Source organism: Anabrus simplex, chromosome 9 (assembly GCF_040414725.1).
Source record: "Anabrus simplex isolate iqAnaSimp1 chromosome 9, ASM4041472v1, whole genome shotgun sequence".
Lineage (NCBI taxonomy): Eukaryota > Metazoa > Arthropoda > Insecta > Orthoptera > Tettigoniidae > Anabrus > Anabrus simplex.
The window spans coordinates 21,515,001-21,532,382 of record NC_090273.1 but is presented as its reverse complement, the minus strand read 5'-3'; the positions used below and the strand labels follow the sequence as shown (position 1 = coordinate 21,532,382).

General features: G+C 38.6%; 1 protein-coding gene across 1 annotated transcript in view; it reads right to left on the bottom strand.

The window, feature by feature from the left end:
* Msp300 (Muscle-specific protein 300 kDa) overlaps positions 1-17,382 on the bottom strand; it is a 589,230-nt gene that overhangs the window by 383,657 nt on the left and 188,191 nt on the right. Inside the window, exons 4-5 of the mRNA XM_068229229.1 lie at positions 8,062-8,145; positions 3,678-3,770 (exon numbers count right to left, since the gene is read on the bottom strand). Of these exons, the coding sequence (XP_068085330.1) occupies positions 3,678-3,770; positions 8,062-8,145 (177 nt within the window). The remainder of the gene's footprint in view (positions 1-3,677; positions 3,771-8,061; positions 8,146-17,382) is intronic.

Sequence of the window (17,382 nt, the reverse complement as noted above, 5' to 3'; positions counted from 1 at the left end):
TCCTGTCTGGAACGGCAATTCTCCCATATTTTGAACCTTGAGAGAAATACGCCAGTGTTTCCACCCCTGATAAGTACCAAGAGCTTTTATCTTTCTTTCGAAGAGGATAGATTTCTTCACTCCTTGGTTTCTTTATTTGGTGTGAGTTCGTAGATTTTTAAAATAATTTTTTATTTTAATTTTTGCAATTTTTGGGTTGTCCATTCTGGCGAATAATGTGCGTATTAGCGGACAGCTACCTAAGGTAGTCCGAGTCCACCCCACTTGTTCGTGTAAAACTGTCAGGTGTGAAAAATATTATGCTCTGTTGACTTGATTAGGTCTGAGCTGTTCATTTCTGTAAAATTTTCTTCAGTGTCATGCAGAGATTTTTATGAAATTGCTAAAAAAAACCAAACCCCATGGCACTACAGCCCTTGAAGGGCCTTGGCCTCCCAAGCAACCGCTGCTCAGCCCGAAGGCCTGCAGATTACGAGGTGTCATGTGGTCAGCACGACGAATCCTCTCGGCTGTTATTCTTGGCTTTCTAGACCGGGGCCGCCATCTCACCGTCAGATAGCTCCTCAATTCTAATCACGTAGGCTGAGTGGACCTCGAACCAGCCCTCAGGTCCAGGTAAAAATCCCTGACCTGGCCGGGAATCGAACCCGGAGCCTCCGGGTAAGAGGCAGGCACGCTACCCCTACACCATGGGGCCGGCATGAAATTGCTAACAGTGACAAAAAAAAAAACCCTGTTAACAGCACTTCATGAAAATCAGAAATATATTGAAAATGAAAGAAGTGGTATGAATAATTAAATAAATTAAGTTTTTTCCTATTTGTTTTATGTCGTACCAACAGAGGCAGGTCTTACAGTGATGATGGGAGAGGAAAGGGCTAGGATTGGAATTGACCATGGCCTTAAAATAGGCTACAGCCCCAGCATTTGCCTGGTATAAAAATAGGAAACCAGAGAAAACCATCTTCAGGGTTGCCGACAATGGGGTTCGAACCCATCGACTCCCGAATACAAGCTTATAGCTACATGACCCAAACTGCGCGGGCAACTTGCTTGGTATTGTAAGTTTCAGTCTGTGCATGAATGTTAAGGCTTGCATTAATAAACTGCACTATGATGTCAACATAATAATAAGCGTATAATTTTGAAGCGATGTTTATAACTTGTAGAATACAAGCCCTTTGATTTCCTTGATCGCACATCTGTCCCGTATTTTGGTTTCATGTAACTACAGACCCTGTTTGGAACCAAAAGGTTGCTACAGTGGATACCTTTGCTTTACCGACATGTTACAGGAAGAATATCATGAAATGCAAATAATATCAATGATACAAACGTCTGATGAGGACATCCATCACAAGTAGTTGATACTCTCTTAAAAAATGTAACACTGTATGTAGGAGCAATGAATGAAAATTTAATTGCAGTGTTTTAAGTTCAGAAATGATCCAGGAAGATTTTCCTTGAATTCTGTGTCTCTCAATCAAAGGACTATCTTTTATCCGATAAATTTGTTATTGGTTTTACATCGCAATGACAGATAATCTTATGGTGATTATGGTATATGGCAGGGCTAGGATTAGAAAGGAAGTGACAGTGATTTTAATGAAGGTGCAGCCTAAGGATTTACCTGTTGTGAAAATAGGAAACCATGCAAATGAACAGCTACGCGGCTCAAACCTCACAGCCAATACACTCAGTATATCTGATCATTTATTACAGCGGCACTTATCAGGTTGTAGTTTAATAAACAATAATACTACTTCTAAACAATGCATACAACCAAAAGGATTGACACACTCTCATACATTTAATGAATACCGTATAAATAATTTCTGGTCATACTGCTGTATTCATATTGCAATATTTTTACCATATGACTAATTTACAATCAGAATACCTATTCTGCAAGAAAACTGAAAAACAAACTTCTGAACTTAAAACTCTGGCCTTTTAAGTTAGTTTACTGCAAAATTAGGTGCAAAGGAGCAAGCAGCACCTACATTTTACCTCATGAGCAAACACTTGCATTCTTCTGTTAGAGAAAATCTTCCCATGAAAGAGAATTTAATTTCTGTAAAAACCTTCTATCTAATCTTATGTACTCCATGCATTAAGATATAACTAAATATCAGTTTAAGTAATGGAAATGAAAAAAAAAGTGACAAATCAAGTTATATAGATCAAGAACTTGATATGTTGAAATATTAGTTTAGTAAAGAAAGTATCAATAAGATGAAGATAATCTCCACATTGACTGATGATGAAAATAATGATGCAGGAACATCTCCTTACCATTCAAAGATTTAAAAGTAAAAGATTTTGTAAATTTTCTCAACAAGATCATTGTAAAATATACAGTATAACTTGGTTAATTTTAATGTTTTAAATTTAAATTAGTGAATATACAACATAAAGTTAAAAAGTTTAATATTATATTGTTTAATTTGGAATAATGGATGGAGTATGGCCTCCGATGAAGCCTGGCTGCAGATCTTTCCAGTTGATGCCTACAGGCAACCTGTGTGTCATGAGAATGAGGCCCTACCTAAGAAAAATGATGAATTCTAATAATGAAAACAGCACAAACACCCAGCCCCCAAGCCAGAGAAGCCACCGAAGGTTAAAATTCATGACCTGGCCAGGAATTGAATGATGATCCCTTGAACAAAAGATCAGCATGCTAATCATTTAGGTAGGGAGCCAGACAATTTGAACTGAAAATACCACAATAAAATATTATTATTATTATTATTATTATTATTATTATTATTATTATTATTATTATTATTATTGTTGTTGTCTTTAAAAAAAATGATGTTCAAAGATGTTTGAACCCTGCATGGAAGGTAGAGGAGAGTAGTGTAGAATTATGCTGGTGCTGGGAACTAAACTGAAGTTGTTGCAGAACTAAGAAAAGGTTCAAGCTCTTGTTCACCGGAGTGTATGTTCTTTGAATAGTCTTCTAGCAAGTAAACTTTCAGTTTTGGTAACTGGGAAAATCTGCTCACTGAGCCTAAACCATTAACTCCATGTGGAGTTACTGACAGCTGTCAGCAAATGAAATAAGACATATGACTGGTTACTGAAGGTTTGAAAGACGGAATATGTTTGTTGCAAATGGATGAAGCAATTTGAGATTTGGGTAAGTTCGTATGTGACATTGTTTAATTTGAATTTGTGATTAATTAGAATTTTTCTGGATCCTTCAGGTTTGAATTATCCAAGTTCTACTGTAATAATACTTGTGAGTGAGTTTTCTTTCCTATCGACCACTGAGGATTATGCTATGATACAGTAGGTTTCAAAGATTGCATTATTTAAAAAAAAAAGGTGAATGGAGAAAATATATTTCTTCAGAAAAATGATTTCACAATATCCACTAAACTATTGTGATCATCGCAGTAACTACCAGAACCTATGTACTCTTTAAGTGAAGTTAGAATAATGTGATTACTACTTGAATCAGGTTCACTGACAGTGTATATGGAAGGCAGGTCAGAATGTACAATTTAATTTCTCAACTGGTAAGCTGTTGTAGTATTAAATGCTACGTCAATGATCTAAGAGACTCATATTATTTGGACTCTTCCTTGAACTGATGAACTGAAGTACCTATACATTTCATTGAGTGCAACTGAATGCTCTGAGAGGTACGCAAAAATTCTGAGTCTCACCTGGAAATAGAGGATGATTGTCCATATGAGTCCTAATACAACTGGAGGACGCCCATCCACCAGGTCTGATGAGTTGATGTTCACTAGTTTAATCTGTGGAAAAAAAAGAAAAATTAATCAATTTCAACATCATCTCCTTCAAATATTAGCAATCAAAATAGTAGTTACCTATTTTATATGCAAAAAAAAAAAAAGTAGTACATGATTAAATGTGGTCCACCTTCAACAATTCCTAAGAAAATCTAGCAGTAAAATTGTTTACCCTGCATGGTTTTCACTTATGCAGGAAAATTTACTTCCATAACATTGAGGAACATGCATTTTTTCTTTTGAATACTGACTTTCAGAAGTGTTTAATTTCTGAATATTTTTAATCAGTTCACCTCTAAATTAAGTTACAGTAATTCATTTGAACATTCTGGGTGCTGAAGTAGCCTTCTCTTCTCAGAATTGATTTAAATTCACCTCAATTGTATTCAATAGCAATACTAAAAGATAAAAGGTTAAAAAATTAAGTTCCCATGAAGAAACCAATCAATGAGAATGTCATTATCAAAGAATACAGTCTTCTCAGTTTAAAAGTATTTTGCCATTTGCCTGGCTTTATATTTCGAGTTTCCTCTTCTCATTAGATCCCCTCCATGATCATCCTTTTTTTTTTAATCCATTAAGCTTTATACCAATACAGGCCCATTAATCATTACTTCTTATCTCTCTTATTGTAATTTTATTACCAACTTCTAAAGGTTTATAGGCCCACTTTGTCATATGCTTCAATTTTCATATCTCCATTCCAGCAATCATCTAGTCTTACATAGCATTTCCTTTCACTTTGCAGTTTTACGAGACTGTTGATATTGTGATCATAGCGACAGGACCTCCAGATTTACCTAGAATCTGAACCACCCTCCAATCCTATAGCACAACAGTCCTAAAGGGTCATGTACTACCAAATGACTGCTGCTCAGCCTGAAGGCCTGTAGATTACAAGGTGTTGTGTGGTCGGCACAATGAATACTCTATAGCCGTTATTCTTGGCCTTCTAGACTGCGGCTGCTATCTCGCGTTCAGATAGCTCCTCAACCGAGTGGACCTTGAACCAGCCTTTAGATCAAAGTAGAAATTCCTGGCCTGGCCGGGAATCGAATCCAGCATCCGGGTAAGAGACAGGCATGCTACCCGTACACCATGGGGTTGGCGTGAATGTAAACTTCAATGACATGATTTTTCATTTCAATAATCCTATGTGCATTGGACAGGGTTCAAACTGTGGCCACCTCTGTGGAAAGTAGTGTCAGTGCAACACAGCTATCATAGCCCCTTCCCACCAAGGGTCAGATTGTTCTGTAACATTTCCCTAGTTTCCTCTGATCAATAGCAGCCGATGACCTTGATGTTAGGCCTCTTTAAATAACAAGCATCATCATCATCACCACCTCTGATCAATCTCAACCAAAAAATTATTTTTAGCTATATTTTCAGATATAGTTCTGTAACATTTTTTTAGATTCCTCTGATCAACCTCAACCAAACATCATTATATTTAGCTATATTTTGAGATATAGTTTTGTAGCATTTTTCTAGATTCCTCTGATCAATCTCAATCAAAATATTGTTGTTTTTAGCTATATTTTCAGATATAGTTCTGTAACATTTTTTCTAGATTCCTCTGATCAATCTCAATCAAAATATTACGGTGTTTAAGCTATATTTTCAGATATAGTTCTGTAATATTTCCATCTCAATCAAAACATTATTATTTTTTTGCTATATTTTCAGATATAATCATTACTTTATCATTAGCTGTGTGTTCCAGAAACACTACTATTATTGTAATGAACCTGTTGAACCTATGTACCGGTATATACAGTACATCAAATGTCTTCTTCAGTCTTGTCTAGGCCTATTTCTGCCTGCTAGGTACCGGTAGCTTTGAAGATACACTCAGCCAAATGTCATCCAAGCAGTACAGTATATCAAAACTGAAAATTGTAAATTGGCTGCCTTCTGAATGTTCCTCAAAAACAGGTATTCTTAAAACTAGATGAACTTTTAATTTTATTTCCCATTATTTCATGCAGAAAAAATCTTTCACACTTGCCGACACATTCAAGCTTTCTGGTACTGGTACATTTTAATCTTTGCTAACAGCCAGGACTTTGCTTTGTATTTAGCAGCTACTGTACTGTATTTGTATTAACAAAATCAGTGGGAATATTTTGTAAGGAAACAAAGCAGACATTGTGAAGATATAAGATGTAAATAATACAGTTTGAATTTAATATCATTATGGGACTTTTTTGTTTCTGAATTTGGCCATCTATGGACTGCATACAACTGAAGGCTTCTTGGTCTTCTCTTCTCTCCTCTTCCCAGAACCTCTTCATTCTTTCGCTTCTCATCTTTCTCTCCTCTTCGGAAGTGATCCATTCGGGCTCCGTTTTAATGGTTTCTCTTCAAATGATTTTAGACTGTTGACTCTTCTTCTGAACAATAAAATAAGGGACCTTGATAATTCTAACCATTTATAACCATTCAAAACAAGTGTTTTAACAATGTGACTTGTATTAATCATCTTTAAAATATAACTTCAAGGCTGTGTAGAAAGTAATTCAGTAAAGGAATATCCTGACAAGAACCTGAAGGTTGCTAATTCTATATGCTTCTAAGGCTAAAGAGTTAGAGCAACTAATGTTCAAGGTTCAGTGGGGCATAATATCTAAGTCTTTATCTCCCAAGAGAATAAGTGACAGCATGGACTCTTATAAAAACTAAGGATACTTACTAGAGAATCCAAGTTGAATGGTTATGAACGGTCAATGGTGAAACAAATTTAGAGGGAAGGAAACCAGTAGCAATGGGAGAGAACAAGATGGGATATCAAACAGAAAAGAGGTCAGCCTCATGGATAACACAGATATGCAGGGCAGTGGCTACCAAGGCTATCGGTGAAGCCCAAACATCAATTATTAAGAACGATGGAAGTATAAAGCACATTATAATGTAAGCTTCTGGCACATTGTTCCATTTTCAAAACTTGAGAGCAGTGAGAAAAAACATTGCACGTATTTCTGAGACTGATATTGCAGCCCAGACTCTCTTCCCTCTCCCCTCTACTCACCCATAGTGGCTTGCTGCTGTATTACATGTAACCAATGTCATCACAATCACAATATTGTAAGCATATTGCTGCTGTATATCGCCATTGCTATCAACCTATCAACTCATTCTCTTTGCTATCAACCATGCGTTACTCATTGTATATACTTCCTCATCTCATACTTCTGAATTGATCATATAAATAACAGAGTGATGGTATTTCACTCCTGTTTCCTTCTACATCTTTGTAGGAAGACACTGCAAGGCTGCTGTTATAGGAGCAATATAGTTTTATTTTTATAGGTGCAACTGCTAAAATGAAATGCAGTCTTTCAGGTTCTCTTCTGTTGGTTGGAATCGAACCCATGATCATGGGTCAAACACCACCACTGATCTCCTGAGGAAGCTAATAAACCAGTGAACGATGGGTATGACTGCTGTAAAATTCAGCATTTGTATTTAATAATAATAATAATAATAATAATAATAATAATAATAATAATAATAATAATAATAATAATGGTGCATGGCAACAGTATAGGCTTGGTGGTGACCTAATGAGGATAAAATGAATGGCAAAGATGTCATAAGCATCCAGTCCCCAAGCCAGGGGAATTAACAGTATGAGGAGGTTGATTCTGAAAATTGATCCTGGGCCATCGGACCAAAAGCAAGCATTCTATCCATTTAGCCACAAAGCCGGACTTTAATTTGCTAAACCTTAGGCTACCATATCCACTGATCAGGGATTGAGCATTGGCAGCAGCAGAGGCCAGGGCAGTAGCTTGTGAAGCAGATTTCACAACACAACAGGCTTCTCCGTTGGCTATTGGCTGCAGTTCAAAACGCTGAAGGCTTGACGTTCACTAAACCAACCATCGAAAAGGAGTAACCTAAGTCTAGAGGTAGTCCACGTCTTGATCCCAGCATACACCACTGATGCAGGGTACAAAAATATGAATAAAGAGAGATAAACCCTTCAAAACCCAACAAGAATGGAGTTGGAATATACTGTATCATGAGTAGCTATATGGGAAGGATATAATGTGAAAGTAGAAAAATCGTAAGCCTGTATCAATATTCATACCATACTTCTGGTCTTATAATTCAGGGATTTATAATTCAGAGTACGAATGTTAACAATATGAAATTAGGATTTGGAAGGTAGCTGATGATACCTACGATAAGGAATGTACCACTTCAAAATTTGATTCTCCTGTTTGACAAATGCTCACTGTAATCATATCATTAAAGAAAACCTGAGAACTGATAAATGCACACTTACCTTCTTAGACTGCAGAAACTGCAGTGCTGTGTTGGCATTACTAAGGAAATGTGGTCTTTTCAGGTTCCGACCTCGCTCCACAGGCTAGAACAAAAACAGAACGGTCAGTGGTAGTATAGGCCTACTCACAACTGTGAAACTGCACTGCATCAGATTAAATCACATATATCATCTTACTTCTTTTCACTTTAACTTGGCTGAATGCTCAGTGGTCGGTTCTGAGGGCTCCTGTTCGATTTACGATCGAGTTGGGGATTTTAATCTTAAATGGTTAATTTATTTGGCTCAGGGAGTGGATGTTTATGCTGTCCCCAATATTCTTGCAGTCTTCAAAATATATTATGGTATTTTTCAAAAAATTACAATTATTTTTAATTTTGTGTGGCTATTACTAGCCTGGTTGCAGTCCTTGTAAGGCACGCCCTCCGATGAGGATTGGCCACATGTTATTGTCGTGGAGGATGGTGTTTTACAGATTTTATTGTGCAACGGTAAGCTGTATGGCATTCAAAATGTCTTCATTGATATTAACTCCACTGTTTTTAATTAACGGTATGTTCCTGAATTAAAGTCTTCAAATTTTAGATTCCTTTCTTGTATTAAATCTCCAATGGTCAGAAAGGAAAACATTCACAATACTGGTACTACAATCCTCAGTCATTATTATTATTATTATTATTATTATTATGATTATGATTATTATTATTATTATTATTATTATTATTATTATTATTATTATTGTAAGCGAAAATATGTCCGCCCCCGCGGTCTGGAGGCAACGCGTCCGCCTGTCACCCGGCGGCCCCTGGTTCGATTCCCGGCCGGGTCAGGGGCTTTTAATAGTAAATGATTAATAACCCTGGCCTGGGGACTGGGTGTTTCTTCCGCCATTTCCAAATACACGCAGATTCACGACATATTGTGCAAAGTAGCACTGCCTTCGTAATGTCATCAGTGTCATCACGAATGACATCACAAAGGCAGTGAAAGTAGGGACAAAAGATCTTCTTAGGTCGACGCCCCGAATAGATAGCATTTAAAAAAGAAGCGAAAAGATGACGAGAAATGTAATCATCCCTCCTTAGGTTACCAGTACTATCCTCAAACCATTCCATACCGTCAAAAATACGTCCATTGTAATGGTGTCAACAGGTGTAGACTCCAGTTCCTTGGCAACGTCGATAAGAGCATAGTTTCCGTCTTTGTCATAATTTCCATGGCATTGATGGAAGATAGGATAAAAATGGCTGACACTTAGGACAATGCAAACATAGTAAATAATTATTGTTGTTTGAGTCATCAGTCCATAGACTGGTTTGATGCAGCTCTCCATGCCACCCTATCCTGTGCTAACCTTTTCATTTCTACGTAACTATTGCATCCTACATCTGCTCTAATCTGCTTGTCATATTCATACCTTGGTCTACCCCTACCGTTCTTACCACCTACACTTCCTTCAAAAACCAACTGAACAAGTCCTAGGTGTCTTAAGATGTGTCCTATCATTCTATCTCTTCTTCTCGTCAAATTTAGCCAAATCGATCTCCTCTCACCAATTCGATTCAGTATCTCTTCATTCGTGATTCGATCTATCCATCTCACCTTCAGCATTCTTCTGTAACACCACATTTCTTTCTTTCTGAGCTAGTTATCGTCCATGTTTCACTTCCATACAATGCCACGCTCCACACGAAAGTAATCAAAAACATCTTTCTAATGCCGATATCAATGTTTGAAGTGAGAAAATTTCTTTTTTTTAAGAAAGCTCTTCCTTGCTTGTGCTAATCTGCATTTTATGTCCTCCTTACTTCTGCCATCGTTAGTTATTTTACTACCCAAGTAACAATATTCATCTACTTCCTTTAAGACTTCATTTCCTAATCTAATATTTCCTGCATCACCTGCCTTCGTTCGACTGCATTCCATTACTTTTGTTTTGGACTTATTTATTTTCATCTTGTACTCCTTACCCAAGACTTCATCCATACCATTCAGCAACTTCTCGAGATCTTCTGCAGTCTCAGATAAAATAACAATATCATCGGCAAATCTCAAGGTTTTGATTTCTTCTCCTTAGACTGTGATTCCCTTTCCAAATTTCTCTTTGATTTCCTTTACTGCCTGTTCTATGTAAACATTGAAAAGGAGAGGGGACAAACTGCAGCCTTGCCTCACTCCTTTCTGGATTGCTGCTTCTTTTTCAAAGCCGTCAATTCTTATCACTGCAGACTGATTTTTATACAGATTGTAGATAATTCTTCGTTCTCGGTATCAGATCCTTATCATCTTCAGAATCATAAATAGCTTGGTCCAATCAACATTATCGAATGCCTTTTCTAGATCTACGAATGCCATGAACAAGGGGAGTGTGTATGTGAGGATCTTCAAAAGGCAGAAGTATTCAGTCAGCAGTATGTAAAGATTGTTGGTTACAAGGATAATGTCGAGATAGAGGAAAAGACTAAGGCCAAAGAAGTAATAAAATTTACATATGATAACAATGACATTTACAATAAGATACAAAAGTTGAAAACTAGAAAAGCGGCTGGAATTGATCAGATTTCTGGGGATATACTAAAGACAATGGGTTGGGATATAATACCATATCTGAAGTACTTATTTGATTATTGTTTGACCGAAGGAGCTATACCAGATGAATGGAGAGTTGCTATAGTAGCTCCTGTGTATAAAGGAAAGGGTGATAGACATAAAGCTGAAAATTACAGGCCAGTAAGTTTGACATGCATTGTATGTAAGCTTTGGGAAGGCATTCTTTCTGATTATATTAGACATGTTTGTGAAATTAATAACTGGTTCGATAGAAGGCAATTCGGTTTTAGGAAAGGTTATTCCACTGAAGCTCAACTTGTAGGATTCCAGCAAGATATAGCAGATATCTTGGATTCTGGAGGTCAAATGGACTGTATCGCGATTGACATGTCTAAAGCATTTGATAGGGTGGATCATGGGAGACTACTGGCAAAAATGAGTGCAATTGGACTAGACAAAAGAGTGACTGAATGGGTTGCTATATTTCTAGAAAATAGATCTCAGAGAGTTAGAGTAGGTGAAGCTTTGTCTGACCCTGTAATAGTTGAGAGGGAAGTTCCTCAGGGCAGTGTTATCGGACCTTTATGTTTTCTTATATATATAAATGATATGAGTAAAGGAGTGGAATCGGAGGTAAGGCTTTTTGCGGATGATGTTATTCTCTATAGAGTGATAAATAAGTTACAAGATTGTCAGCAACTGCAACGTGACCTCGAAAATATTGTGAGATGGACAGCAGGCAATGGTATGTTGATAAACGGGGCTAAAAGTCAGGTTGTGAGTTTCACAAATAGGAAAAGTTCTCTCAGTTTTAATTACTGCGTTGATGGGGTGAAAGTTCCTTTTGGGGATCATTGTAAGTATCTAGGTGTTAATATAAGGAAAGATCTTCACTGGGGTAATCACATAAATGGGATTGTAAATAAAGGGTACCGATCTCTGCACATGGTTATGAGGGTGTTTAGGGGTTGTAGTAAGGATGTAAAGGAGAGTGCATATAAGTCTCTGGTAAGACCCCAACTAGAGTATGGTTCCAGTGTATGGGACCCTCACCAGGATTACCTGATTCAAGAACTGGAAAAAATCCAAAGAAAAGCAGCTCGATTTGTTCTGGGCGATTTCCGACAAAAGAGTAGCGTTACAAAAATGTTGCAATGTTTGGGTTGGGAAGAATTGAGAGAAAGAAGAAGAGCTGCTCGACTAAGTGGTATGTTCCGAGCTGTCAGCGGAGACATGGCGTGGAATGACATTAGTAGACGAATAGGTTTGAATGGCGTCTATAAAAGTAGGAAAGATCACAATATGAAGATAAAGTTGGAATTCAAGAGGACAAACTGGGGCAAATATTCATTTATAGGAAGGGGAGTTAGGGATTGGAATAACTTACTAAGGGAGATGTTCAATACATTTCCAATTTCTTTGAAATCATTTCGGAAAAGGCTAGGAAAGCAACAGATAGGGAATCTGCCACCTGGGCGACTGCCCTAAATGCAGATCAGTATTGATTGATTGATTGAATGTACGTGGGCTTGTCCTTCTTGATTCGATCCTCTAAGATCAGGCGTAAAGTCAGGATTGCTTCACGTGTTCCTACATTTCTTCTGAAGCCAAATTGATGTTCTCCCAAGTCAGCTTCAACTTGTTTTTCCATCGAGTAATTTGTAACTTCTACTAATATACAGTATGTAAGTTTCTCTATGGCCATTGGCTGCAATAAACGTATTATTAATAAAGTTACCTAGTCCTAGAATATACTTAATCAGGGAATCGATAGCGCTGTAGAGATCTCAACATGTACTCATGTGCAGAGGTGGGCTTAACCGATATTGTAGAATATCGGTGACAGTCGTATCAGTGACTTTTATCTTAGATTCAGTCACAGGAAGCACGAGCATGTGATTATCGTCATGGGCGGCCAGTATGGAAATACTTCTAGTTGACATGATGACAAAGCCGGGAAGTATTTTTCGGAAGATTCAGGACATTAGAAGTGGGAAAAATAATGTTCACATTTATAATTTTAAGTTTGAATAATGCATAGGTTGTTAACATGAAACACAATAGACTAACAAGCGGAATGTGATTATCCGTGTCGTGTCTCCGGGATACCAATTATTTACAGGGTACTCAATGTAGGTTTAAAAATGAAAGTACTAAATATAATAAATTTATGAACTTAATACAAAGATTCCTCCCATATACAGGGCTACTCAAATAACTCGTGAACGGTTAATGATATTGGTATTTTGTTTTCACTTTCAGGAATGGTACCAAAGGGTTAATAATGTACTGTAAATACTGTGTCACGACGTTAATATTTTCTGGGATCATGACACTAACTTGACCCTTTTTTAAATGGTTAAACTATTTTGTACACACAGCCTTAAATCTACAAACATTACAAATTCAGCACCGTGATTATTTTGAAAATCGGACAAGTACTTCTCGAAAACATATTATGTATTCAAACATACCTCATTTGCCAGCTGAGGACTGTCCAGTTCACTCTACGTATGAAAAATGAGCGAGCTAGAGTTGCTAGATAGGTATTCTCTCTAAGGGGCTCATACATACACTATGATATAATGTATGATCTAACGCCTTTAATATAGCTGTAAGTGACTGGTAAATGAAAAACGGATATAGACCGGATAACATAGCTCTGTGAACGTGATCCAAGTACTCAGCTTAAACGACATTTTGTCACGGTTACTTCCGTGGCAGCGTGTCTGATATACCGGTGACAAAGTAATAGGCTGTGATTTATCGACCATTTCTAGTCATGTGCGACTCTGGCGAGCCTGTCAAAGGCCGCAGTGAAGTCCGGTAGCGGCGATTGGGAGTTAGAAGTGCGGGGGCAAAAAAGTTTACCAACTTAAGTGCGGTAATAATTGTTTTTTGAGAGTTTGGTTCAATACTCTACAATCAAACTTTCACCAAAGGAACAATATTACACATGTATTACAATTAAAAGGAAATACGGCGAGATTATACAATTAAAATCATTTAGTATTTGACCACACACTAAAAAACTAAGACACTAAAGGGACGGCCAGACTGACGAATGCGCGGCAAGCGGGTGAACCATACCTCAATGTCCATGACCTCAGCAAAAAATATATACCCCTGCTATCCTTCTTAAGGGGCTGCCTGGCCGAGGCGGTAAAGGCGTGCTCGGTTCGCCCGGAAGGGCGTGGGTTCGAATCCCTGTCAGGAAGTCGTAAGATTTAAGAAACGAGATTTCCACTTCCGGAGGTGCATATGCCCCTGAGGTTCACTCAGCCTACACCAAAAATGAGTACCAGGTTAATTCCTGTTGGCAAAGACGGCCGGGCGTAGAGCTAACCACTCTACCCCATCACGTGCCGAGGTTAACAATGGTAGAAGCCTTTACCTTCCACTCCTCCAAGGGCCTTCATGGCCTGTAAGGAGGTGACTTTGCTTTAAATTTACCCTTCTTCACAGCACAGGCGAAGTCTCCACTACTTGCTATGGCTCTATACAAATCGATTAGCCGGTACGAGCGACATTTTGTGCGTATTTCCGCTAATAATTTTGTTCATTAAGGAAAATAAAGGAAAGAATTAGCTGATAAGACAACAGAGCGTGTAAAAATTGCTTTTTTATAATAATTCCTATAATTCCTAGTTTCAGCCGGCTAAAATGAACTAAAATATAATATTTTCTCCACAAAGTGGAGGGGGACTGCCCCCCTCGTCCCCCTCCCCCCCCCTCGCCCAATCGCCGCTACTGATGAAGTCTGTCTTTATAAGTTCAACCTGGGTGTTTGCTCTTTCTGACTAGCATAAGATAAATCAATAGGAACAGTTAGTGAAATGCGTGTGACTTGCCGCTCAGCAATTAACGAGAACTATAGACGGTAAAAAAATCTTGAACAAAGTAAGGGAACACGAAAGAAGCATATAACAAATATAAATAATCAATTACCAGTAAAAATAATGTATAACGTTAAATGCAAAATCAAAACCTAGAGGCGGCCGAGGTGAAATTAGTGAGGTTAAGTAAGACGAGAAACAGAACGTCCACCTGAAGAAAAAACATTAGTGAATCACTCGGAGAAGAATCAAACGTATCGCCCATCTAAAGAGAAAACTTAGTGAACCACTCGGGGAAGAAAACTCATAAGTGTTTCGAGGGCAGTAGAAGTACGTAGTGAATCACACGGGGAAGAAACAGCATAAGTGCGTCGAAGGCGGAGGAAAGTTTGACCCACACCGGAAAGACAAAGTATAGATTCAGAAAGAGTAAACTGGTGCCAGAATACTCGCAAGGGAAAAGCTAACTACTACTACAAGCTCTGCGCAAAGACATTCAACAAACAAACGCGGAGAAACATACAAGGACACTAGATGGTCCACCCCAACTCTTAAGGGCCGGGAATGAAAACTTGAAAACAATACATACAACAATTCGCTATGCCAAACAAGGCCGATAACGACACATGTGAGGAATGCAACTCACAGCTGAGGGAAGAAGACAAGATATTCACATGCGACGGGAACTGCAAATCACGATACCACGTGGAATGCATGGACATATCTTTATCAGCCTTAATGTGCTGAAAACCAAGAAGAACAACTTTTTCTGGTTCTGCCCAAAATGTAGACACCAATTCGTTGCGGTACGTACCCGCAGAAGACGAAACAGGACTCGCTATCTTAGATAACAAGGGAACGTACCGAGAAATAAAGAGCGAGGTGACCGACTTAAAGACGACTATTGATTCACTCAGCGAAACCCTATTAAATGAACTAGCTCTCATGCTTGACGTACAAGTAAAATAATCAGAAATTCTGACAGATCAGATGAAACTCAGCACGAATAACCAAACTATCCAAAACCCAGAGGAACATCAACCATTGTATTCGGAGGTGACCCAAATCCGAACAAACAACGCAACACACCAACAATCCAGCTCATACAACCATCGTCATAATGATACCGATCAGGCCGTTACAACGTTAAGGAGAGCAACTAATACTCATGACACACGTACCGGACTCAAACGCCGACAACTTAAGAAAGGAACAGGCAAAGAAAGCAGTAACCTGAGAGCCGCAGAACAAATAGGAAGACTTGACAACGATATTACCGAATAAGACACAAGGAATCATCTGATAGAAGGTGGCATAGAGGACATACAAATACAAGAGATCACGCCCTTAAGTTCAACAGGACAGAACAAAGCCCTCAGAATCGCAGTCCCATTTACCAAAAAGGAAATGATAGACAACCCAAACTTCTGGCCCAGAGGGGTGACTTTTCGCCCCTACAAGTTCCACTAAGAAACCAAACAATCCCATTAACAGGAACTACGCCAGCACACCGCCTGCAAAACACGCAGAGTCCACGGCGGGAACTGACAACACCAACATAAAGACAACACTGAAAGCCATGCTTTGGAATGCGGAGGGCTTGAAATCACTACTATCCGCAGACACAAGTACCAGATGGGACACACACGACATCGTGATGCTCACAGAAACCTCCATCACCGAAGAAGTGGAATTGGACAAATTCTATGGTGCGCACATTTTAGCAGGGCAGGGAAAGAGAGGGCGACCTGGGGGATGGGTAAGCTGCTTCGTGAAGCCGCACCTACAACCAATGCGGACGGTCCTAAAAACACAGACCACAATGGCGATATCAACTCAACTCATCAATATAATTGTAGGCTACTTCAACCCAAACACATGTGCCGAAAATATAAACGACAGCCTGGGCGAAGCCTTCGAAGCATTCAATGACAACAAACCTTTAATGGTAGCCGGTGACTTAACTGCCGAGATGCACGACAGCGGACAGCGTAATAGATTTCCTAATAGACTACGGCCTGAGACTAGTCAACTAGGGATCAGAGTATACATACCGGTACATTGCGCATAACGGGAAGAGCACAAATGACCTGGTATTTATCAGCAACGAAGGGATCGAAGAACTGGAAGAAAGGGTTGGCTCCAACCCAGTCAAAAACATATGCCATTTCAAACCTATTTCCATCCCAATACGGAAAATCACATAGAACACCCAGAAACACAAATAAGACACTCAAGGAACATAGACGAGGAGCTCTGGAAGGCAACGAAGGAAGCAATACCTGAAATAAAGGAAAAATCGAATAAGGAAACCTAGACGAAGTCATGACTAAACTGCAAAACATTCTCTAGTCATCAACAACCAAACCACACAACCAAAGAACAACTAAAAGATGGTTGGACAGCGAATGCTACAAGGCAAGATAAATGACACTGAAATCTCTACAAGAAGTCAGATCCAGAAACAACCAACACTACCTCCAGAAATATGTAGAAATGAGAAGGAAATACAAAAGGCTAATACGGAACAAGAAAAAAGACTATAGCCAAAAGGAAGAGAGAAAGCTGATCGAAGAGGCAGAGGAAAAACCCTACAGAATACTGAAATCAAACAAAACCGCACCTAAAAATTTTGCAGTCAACCCGCAGCAACGAACGCAACACATCCAGGAACTATTCGGAAATGATAATAGCGGATTTTCTCCCCTTAGAACAACAATTATCAGTTTAATACCTTACTACTGTACATTAATGAAACAACACTTTCTTCAAGTTATTCCAAGTTTTTCTGGGGTCGCTATAGCCATCTTGACTTCTTTTCAGTGTTTGGTAGTATTTTAAGGCCTTTTACCTTTCCTGATATTTTGTAATTTTTTAAAGGTTAATTCCTACAAGGATTTCAACCTCGGTCGTATAGGTGAAAATCCAGCAGCGA